This window comes from Mustela lutreola, chromosome 16 (genome assembly GCF_030435805.1).
Source record: "Mustela lutreola isolate mMusLut2 chromosome 16, mMusLut2.pri, whole genome shotgun sequence".
In the NCBI taxonomy this organism is placed as follows: domain Eukaryota; kingdom Metazoa; phylum Chordata; class Mammalia; order Carnivora; family Mustelidae; genus Mustela; species Mustela lutreola.
Window position 1 is genome coordinate 46,628,212 of NC_081305.1, and position 9,699 is coordinate 46,637,910.

General features: G+C 54.8%; 1 protein-coding gene across 1 annotated transcript; it reads right to left on the bottom strand.

Annotated features, from left to right (window-relative positions):
• Positions 1 to 1,139: 1,139 nt before the first annotated feature.
• On the bottom strand, positions 1,140 to 9,617 carry EXOSC5 (exosome component 5). The gene is made up of 6 exons (XM_059151385.1): positions 9,358 to 9,617; positions 5,343 to 5,456; positions 4,735 to 4,856; positions 3,393 to 3,533; positions 2,181 to 2,270; positions 1,140 to 1,481 (listed from the first exon to the last, which is right to left on the bottom strand). Exons 1-6 carry the CDS (start codon positions 9,491 to 9,493, stop codon positions 1,389 to 1,391), a joined length of 696 nt encoding a protein of 231 aa, XP_059007368.1. The 5' UTR covers positions 9,494 to 9,617; the 3' UTR covers positions 1,140 to 1,388.
• Positions 9,618 to 9,699: the final 82 nt, after the last annotated feature.

Here is a 9,699-nt window from a genome sequence, read left to right on the forward strand (position 1 = left end):
TTTCCTGTTGGCCTCATTCTGTGCAGGCTTCTGGGAGAGAAAGATGGCCCCAGGAGAATCAGACGGCTGGCTGGAGACCAGAAAGGCTGGAGCTTATAGGTATTGGGGTGCTAGCCCTCGACAGACAGACCCTGAGAGCTCCCCAGAGGCACAGGAGTGCTTACAGAGTGGGCCTGAGAGATGACCAAGTAATGGCGTGACAGACAGGCGGCTTAGCTGTTTAATGCCACTCTGGTGGATCTTAACTAGAAGAAAACACTTTCTCATCGGGTGTTCTCCTGAGTCTCACGGAGCAGTTTCGAGCTAAAGACTCTGATGCTTCTCCTTCTTGGTTACTGGGGACGAAAATGACACAGGCTCCAAGGGGCAATTGTGGGAACTGTATGAACTAGTTCAAGCATGTGAAGCACGCAGCAGAGGGCCCGCCAGACATATAATTTTCACCGTAAACCCCCAAATGTCAGTGCCACACAAAATCTGGCGACCACGTGGCCCAGCTATAGGACAGTTACTCCTCAGGCGATGTGCTCATGTGTTTGGCTCCTTCCCGCTAAATACAAGGGTGGGGGAACCCAGTGGTCAAAGGGCAACTAAACCCCGCCCCCATATTTCCATACACCCTGGAAGGTGCTACCACCCACTGAGAAGAAATGGGCCTCAGCCACTTCTGGTTACAAGTGGGGAACCGCAGTCAGGATCATGCTGGTGTCTCCCCAGACTCCAGGGTTGAGGCTACCCTGCCCCATTACGGACTAGCTGGTGACATGGAGCAGCTCACTGGCTGCTGAGCTGGTTTCTTCAGGTTAGGACAGGGATGCCAAGACCCACAAGGCCTCACCACTGTGCCTGTTCTGTCCCTGACCCATCTCGCTGCTCTAGCCGCCATCACGGGAGCCCCAGGGGAGCCTTGCTGGTGTTGCACGTCCTGTAGGCCTTCTCCCAGGACTTCCCTTAGATGCACCCCCACCTCACCCCACCCCACCCCAGGCAGACGTCCTCCCCAAACCCCTCCTCCCTGCTTTTTGCCTCCTTCTTAGCGTTCACCACCACCGGACCAACACAGATTTTCTTTCCCCTTCACCCTACTGCTCCTTGAACCCGGGACCTTGGGGGGGGGGGGGCGTCATTCACCCCGGAGTCTTGCACCCAGCAAGACTGCACACAGCAGGTGCCCCACAGGTATCTGTTGGACTGCCAGGTGGGGAAGGGAGGAGTTCCCAGGTCAGAAATGCTTTCCTGGGGGGCCAGGGTGGGTCTGTGCCCCAAGGCCCACAAGCTTATCCAGGCATACAGGGACTGAGAGGCGAGGCCAGGCTGCTGGTTTATTTTCCATGGAGGTAGTGGGTGGTAGCAGCGGTGGCGGGAAGGGTGCCCTGCCCTGGCTTGTCTCAGCTCTTGGAGTAACGCCTCTGTAGCGATTCCCGGTAGAAGCGGAAGACGTGTTGCGAGGCAGCCTGGGCCGCAGCCAGGCACTGCTGGAGCTGGAGGAGGGGAGAGAGCTGGTGGTACTGGGACCTCCCTGCTCCCGCACCACCCGCCTCCACCAACCCCACAGCCTGCCCTGACCCTGGCTGTTTCCCGAAGCCCCCAGACCTCCTGCTTCCCCTGCAGTGAGGCAAGTGGTCAGGAGATTGTTTCCAAGGCCTGCCTTTCTTCCCCACTTGGTGGGCTCTTTCTGAGGCAGATCTGAGAAAAAGGGGAGGACTTCAAGGGTCGAATTCTGGTAGCTCTGGGAGCGTGGACAGGTGGGATCAGGCAACTTGACCCCTGCGAGAGGCCTCAGCCTGGCCCAGCTCCAGCTGGAGATACAGAATTTTTGAGCCACCAGCCCTTTGATGCCAGATCATCTTGGAAGCTGTGGAATCTGGGACGCACCACATATTCCTAGGCTCACGGGAGAAACATGTCAAAGTGGTCTGGCGGAGCAGAGCACCGGGATTCTGGGAACGCCCAGCTGAGCAGGAGATGCCTCACCTCCCGATCTCAACCTGAGCGCTCTCCTGCTCTGCTCTCGCGACTGGGGCTTCCCTTTCAAATTCCCACAAGGGTTTCTGTGCCTACAACATTTGAAAACGCCTTCTACACACAGAAGGGATATAAGGAAGGGGCTCTCCTTCCACCTCCCAGGGTCCCGACAAGACCACACAACCAGGAGGGAGGGATCTGGTCACCCCCAGTACCTCAGCATCGGAGTAGAGCCCCTTGGTGGTGGACATAAGCAGCTTCCGTTCCACGCTGTCGAGCGCCAAGGTCAGGACGGCCCGGGCCTCCTAGGGATGAGGGGTAGGATGCCTAGACTCTTGCATGGGGCAGTCTCAGCGGGTCCCAAGGAGGGGACCTGCCCCTCCCCCAGCCTGCAGTCTCTAGGGTATCAGATGTAGGTGTTTCGTCTGTGCATCACCTGCTTCCTGGGGCAGTGCCCTTAGGCCTTCCTTCAGTGGAACTGCTTCCCACCCCCGGATGTCACCTGCATGTTTCCAACAGGGGCTTCCAACGGGGGACAGCTGCACAGCCAGTCACCAGCGGGTACTTCTTGGCTCCCCGCTCCCCTTCCCACCTCTGTCCTATCAGGGCTGAAAGCTGGAAGACTGTTTCCCACACTCCCTGCTCTCCTGGTTAGGTGTCCCCGATAATCTGGGGGAGAGGCCGAGGAAGGGAGGGCTGCATCCCGTTCTCAGTCTTGACAGAAGCAGGGGTTATGGCAGTTCCCGCCATGGAGGGGAGGAGGCTGGAGGGGAGGGGAGGAGGTTGTCTCCAGACTTCCACTGCCAGGGCCAAGCCAGGACGCCTTGTGAGTGCCCAGACCCAACTGTTGACAGCATCTCCCAACAGCGCAGAGGGCGAGGGCCCTATGGGCCGCTAGCCTCTGAGTATGGCCCTCTTTCCTGTTTGCTCCTTTGGCTCTTCCAACAAGATTCTGACCCATTTCCTGCAGGAAATTCTGTCTGAAATACTTCAGGCATGTTCAGCTTTCCTGATGGGACTCACCCATCACAGTACAGGGTCAGTATCTGGGAAGAGCCAGAGCCCTGGGTGCTGTGAACTTGAGCTTGCGAGGAAAGCATGGAGTTCTAGGGGCTGGTCCCAGCCTCAGGCAAGATGCTGGCTAGCGAATGGAACTGAACAGAACCAAAACGCATAAGACTGCAGAGAATGAAAAGCCAGATGAGGAAATCCTTACGGTGTTTGAGACCCTGGCTCCAGCCGGACCTCTGTTATATTCCCTTTCCACTTAAGTGGTTCTGAGCTGGGGTTCTAGCATCTGTGCTGATGAACAGACCAGGGCTTGCCAACCGGGACCGACATGATAGGAGCCAAGTGCTTCAGGGAAGTGAGGCCGAGAGGAGGAGTGTCTGCTCACAGCCATTAACTGCCCCAGCCTTCAGACCTACCTTCTCTTGTTTGGCCGTGGGATCCAGCACAAGGGTCCCGTCCGCGTTCAAAGCGCAGGTGACGCCACAGAATAGGGCCCGCATGGGCACCCCCGCGTCCACCAATGCCATGCAGGCGGCGTTCAAGCAACAGGCCAGCAGCTGGATGCCACAGGGCAGGGTTAAGAAGCATTCCCTCGATGGGGGTGGCCTGCAGAGCACCCTATCAGTGCTTGTGGCTGAGTCCATTGACTGATCACAGGGAGGCAGCAGGGCACAGTGCTTCTAAGGGGTTTTGGGACCAAGTAGCCTTGGGCTCCTGACCTGCTCTTGGCACCTCTCAGCTGTGTGAGCTTGAGCAAGTGACTTACTCTCTCTGAGCCTCAACCAGGGGTCCTAATGATACTCAACAGATTTGTCCTAAAGCACATGCCAAGCACCATTAGGATACTGAGGGCAGGAGGGGAGGAACCTCCCACAATCACATGGGGAGGTAGTGGAAGGGCCAGGCCTGAAGCCTGGGGACCTGGAGGTAGCCACCACCAGGTGACAGAGAAAGGAGCAGTCATCTTCAGTGGAGAGGAGTGGCTGTAGCGTGGCAGGGGCAAGCCGGGGCCAGGAGCCAGGAGCCAGCCAGCCAGTCCTGCCTCAGTTTCCTCTAGTCTCTGTCCCCAGCCCCATGACAGTGGCTAAGGGTCCAGCTTCAGGGTCAGTCAGTCCCAGCTCTGCCACTGTCCCTCTATTACTTCCCTTCTGGGAAGCCCCTCTAGAAATGCCCAATTCTGGTTCTTGGCCCCAACCTCTCACCAAACCACAGGGATCTTTCTAGGCCAGGCTGCTGACCTAACTACTCTGCCTGTTCAGGACGGCCCTAGCATCGCCCCAGGTCAGAGTGGAGGCCATTGGCACAGGCTCTGCAGGCAGTCAGGCCTGGGCTGCAGTTCTGCCAATGCTGCCTTCCAGCTGTGTGACCCTGGGCAAGCAACGTTTCCTCTCAGGGCCTGTTTCCTCACCTCCAACATGGGAGCACAAGAACACCTATCTGCCAGGAGCCTTTGGGCTCTGGGAGCAGATGGCTTGGGCTCAAAGGAATTGACCTAGCTGTGCCTTAGTTTCCCCATTTGGAACATGGGGATTATAGTGGCACCTGTTTGTTGTGCTGTGTGGATTTAAGTGAGTTAATACAAGTCAGGCACTCAGAGCAGTGCCCAACACGGGGTAAGCGCTCAAGTTGTGTCTGCTGTTCTTCAACAAGTGGGTGACTGTCAAGTGCTTTGAGACCTTATGGGTAACAGAGTGAGGGAGGCCATCAATGAGCTTCTGAAGGACTTCCTGGAGGCGGCAGCCCCGGGGGAAAGGATACAGAGCCAGCATCGCTGACAACCTGCAGCACCACAGTGATGGAGGTGCGGGGGTGCAGTGTTCCCAAGACCACGGCTTCACACGTGTTCCTGATCAGCCGCTCCCGGCTCTTCTCGGCGACGCCTGGGGAAATCAGGGGTGGGGTGGGGTGGGGCTGTCAGCCTCTTCCCTTCCACCTGGCTCACCTTCCTCCATGTGCCCCACCCAAGCCCTCTGGAAAGGGCCTGCCTGTGTCCGCCGGGGTTGGTGCAGGACCCTGCATGGATGACAGAGGATCCCCAGTGGGAAGGGGGCAGGGCCTGACTGATACCCACTTCATCCCTTCCCCCTCTGGCATCCAGCAAGGGAGCCTCTTGGGGGAGGAAAACTCCAGAGTTCCCGTGTCCCCCTGCTGCTGCCCACTTCCGTCCCCGTGAACCCAGCCCCAGGAGTGAGGGGGCGAGTAACCTGGTGGAACAACAGGTTAGTGGAAAGGAGGGGAGACGGAGCCAGGAAAGAGGAGGAAGGACAGACAAAGGTTGGGGGGAGACACCAAGATCTGGGTTTGGGAGAGAGGACACCGGGGACAGTGGCGAGGAAGAAGCTAGAGATCCTGCTGGGCTTGATTACCAGGCAGCCCGATCTTCGGTCTCAGGATCACCTCCAAGGTGGCCTTGTTGAAGATCTCTTTGCTGACCTTCACTTCAGCTGGTCCGTACACGCCCGCCAGGACCGATGTATCCCCTGGGGAAACAGCAGAGGAGGCCTCAGGCACATCGTGCTTTCCTTGAGGGGTCCCAGTGAAGTGCCAAGCCCCTGTCACTCCCAGTCCAGTCCACCACTTGCTGGCAGTGATTCTCTGAGCATTTTCTGTGCTTCCTTACGTGAAATGAGGATGATAATGGTGCCTCCCTCACGGCATCGTGAGGATTAGGTGAGGTAATCCACGTAAGCCACTGTGGACATTGGCATATGCCCAGCGCATGACCTACTTTAGCTATTGCTGACTTGATCAGGAAGTTATTCCCATGAGCTAACCTTCTTCCCCCTTACTGCACTGGTCTCAACTCCTTCCAAAGCTTCCTCCAACCTGTCTTCCCTCAGGCTCACATCCCCCAGTTCTGCAGCAGTCGGGACCTCTGAGAAAGTGAGACATAACCTGGGAGTGGTCCTGAGTGGCATGAACAGCAGCCAGGGAGGTAAGACCTGGGAGTAAAGGCCTAGCTTCTGGGACGCCTGGGGGGCCCAGTTGGCCTTCGGCTCAGGTCATGGTCTCAGAGTCCTGGGATCGAGTCCCGCATTGGGCTCCCTGCTCATCGGGGAGTCTGCTTCTCCCCCTCCCTCTGCCTAGTGCTCCCCCTGCTTGTGCTCTTTCTCTCTCTCTGTGTGTCAAATAAATAAAATCTCAAAAAAAAAAAAAAAAAAAAAAGCAGCCTGGCTTCTAGTCCTGTCTGCCTCCTGCTGGCCCTGTAAACTTGGCTGATGGTGCTTACTTCTCCAGGCCTCCATTTTGCCATCTGCAAAATGAAGAGGCTGGACTACACCCGTGGCTTCCAAACCTTTCTCGCCGTAAGTCCCAAGATAAAAATACATTTCATGGGCACCACTCCAAACTCATGCAAACATCTGTATGTGTAAACAGAACAAAGGCCTCACTAAACAACTCTTACCGTTGCTGCTGACACATTCTGACGCTTTCTACTTTATTCGACGTAATTTACTTTTTACTTAATTACTTTTAAAAATTTTCTTTAAATGATCTCCACACCCCACGTGAGGCTCGAATTCACCACCCTGGAATAAAGTCGCACGCACCTCGGACTGACAGAGCCAGCCCGGCGCCCTACTCTATTCCATTAAAAAAGAAAACAGTACAGAACACAGCAGTGGTTCTCAACTCGGGCCGCACACTGGAATCACAGGGGAGAGTGAGAAGATCCTGACACCCAGCCCTTCCCCCAGGGATCCTAACTCAACTGTTGGGGTGGGGCACGGGCACTGGGAGCATCCAAGCTCCACGGGTCATTCCAGCGTGCAGCTGGGCCCACAGTCTGCAGTGGGCAACACAGAGTGGGAGCACAGGCTTCTAAACACAGAACACGGAATCCCCACAGTGGTTACAAATGCCTGGGGCGGGCGGGGCGGGGGCGGGGTGGCAGGGAGACACGTGATGACAGCCTTGGCAGGTGCAAGGTGCATTCTGGGACTCTACCTATTTAACAACCCGTGGAGGACATAAGTGGGTGGGACACACTCTCCACAGTCTGCACAGGTCCTGGGGGTTTGGGAGTTTTAGAGCACGGGAGGGGCTACCCTCCTCAATAATTCTGATGTGGAAGAAACTCCAGGCATGTGAATCAAGCAGCAGAGCTAAGTCTCAGGGAGGACCTGGGAAAGTCCCCAGCATCAGGGCACGTTTCCTGGGTTGGGGAGGAGGAGGAGGGTGCAGGGCTTCTCTTTAGCTCCTGGGGAATCTGCCCTCAGAGAGGAACTTAACCACACAGAACGAGATCCACTTGGTGGTCTTTGTTCTTGTTACTCTGGAGGACCTGCCTGTGGCCCCCATGAACCTAGGCAGACCCTCCCTGTCATGTTCTCACGGACGTGGCTCCTGCAATTCTCTCTTCTCTGGACCCACACCCATCTTCAACTCATCCCCCATGTACAGCAAAGCTCCTAAAGACACATCTCTAACTTGCTTTTTCTTCTCCACCCCCACCGGAGCAGCTCTTGACAGCGTCAGGGATGACATACGTCCAGACCATCCAGCCACAGCTCTGGAGGACAGATGCAGCTGGTGGGCCCTTACAACACTTCTCCAGGCCCCAGGTCAGTGGCCTCTCTTGGTTTTTCTACCTTCCTGACCTCTCCTCTCTCTTCTCCTAGCTTCTCACAGGTTAGAGGACCAAGGTCGAGTCCTGTGACTTCTCTTTTCCTTCTACGCTCATTTTCTTGTTTTCATCAAGTGATTTCATCCAATGAAATACCATCTACAGTCGGAAAATTCCAAATTGTATGTCCAGATGGGATCTCTCTTCTGAATTGCAGACTTGTAGGTCCTACTGCCCTTTCCATATGGTCGCTGTGATGTCTACCAAGCCCTGCAAACTTACTGTTCCAAAATAAACTCCTCAGAGTCTCTCAGTACAGCTGACTGGGGAAGAAACACCTTGGTGTTATCTCTCTCCTTCCCACATGCCAACACTGAACCATCTGCAGATTTTTATCAGTTTTACTTTCTTTTCTTTTTTTTTTTTTTAAAGGTTTTATTTATTTATTTGACAGAGATCACAAGTAGGCAGAGAAGCAGGCAGAGAGAGAGGAGGAAGCAGGCTCCCTGCTGAGCAGAAAGCCTGATGCAGGGCCAAAGGCAGAGGCTTTAACCCACCGAGCCACCAAGGCACCCCATATCAGTTTTACTTTCAATATACACCCCTAATCTCACCATCTCCACTGCTTCTACTCTGGTCTGAGCTACCACCATCTCCCCTTCTTTCTCCTACCTCTGTAGTCAACACCGCAGCCAGAGAGAGTCTTTTAAAATATATTCAGATCATGCCACCACTCTGAGCAAAACTTGGGAGCAGTGGCTCATAGCTCATTCACCAGGCCTCAAATGACATGCCATCCCCATTGGTTCTCCCCAGCCTCCTCATCGCTCCAGCCACACTGTCTCCAGACTATCCCTCAAACACACCAGGAGGGTCCTTCCTTCAGGGCCTTTGTCCTCGCTGTTCTCCATCTTGGTATGTTTTTTCCTCCTGGAATCTTCAGGTTGCTCCCTTACCTTTACCATCTCATCAAGGCTTTTCCTGACCATCCTGCTGATGGTCAACCCTCTCTGGCAGGTCCTATTTCCCTTCCCTACTATATTTTTCTCCATAGCGATTTCCTGTATATTTTACTTAGTTATCTTTGGTCTGTCTCCCTGACCAAAACATAAAATGTTAGGTCAGGAATTAAAATATATATATATATTTTTATCAATGTATTCCCAGTGCCCAGAACAGTACTTAGCACAAATACATGTGTGTTCAATGTAGAAACGAATGAAAACAGGTTTTGTATCTGGGTAGAAGATAATACTCCTAGTGAGGAAACTGAAGCATTTATGGGGGCAAGCATTAGGCCTATCTTCAGAGGAATACTTACCTGGGTCAGGGAGTTGAGTCTAATTTGAGATGTATATGGCTAGGGGAAGGGGATATTTACCCAGCAGGTAAGACCTGCCCCAAACTCCATATGAGAGGCTCATAGGGAGAGATGTGTATCACAGTCAAAGTGATATTTACCCCACTGGTCGGGAGGAAGGGGGACATCACTTTCAATTCTGAAAGTATTTACTTGGGAAGAAGACATCCTACCGTCCAGAGAATAATGAGGCCGGTAGTGGTGATCTGCCCCTCTTCCAACCAAGTATTTGCGAGGGTGGGGATATCGACTGTCTCTCCTGTAGTCGGGAGGAAGAGAGAACATTATTCTGGCATATCCGGTAGTATCTTCCGGGGTAAAAGAAACTGTACCAGTCTAGAAGGGACATTTATCAGCTGGTGGCATTCCTTTCCATGATGCACTGTGACTTTTTAGAACAAATACAACGTGGCGAACCTGGCCCGGGCAGTATTTACCTAGGTTAAGTTCTTACCTTGCAGGAAAGAGGCAGAGCCATCAGGCCGAGACAGAAGGTTCTGTTCACAAGCAAAATGCCGGAGGCTGCAGCTCGGGCCCCGTGGGCCGGACTCTGTCGCGGACTCGGTGCGGATCTTGGCGTCAGCCTGCATCGCCCCCTCCACCGCCCCAGAGCCCACGTGCAGCCGGGGACTCCCGCTTCCGCCCTAAAGCGCGCCTTTGCGTACAGGCTGCGTATCCATTGCGCACGCGCCGCTCCGGTTGCCAGGACCCGCGCGCGCACGTGGCTCCGCGTTTACTAACAATTTGGCTCCTCCCACTCCCGCCCCGCAAGTCCAGGGATGCCATTGGAGAGTAA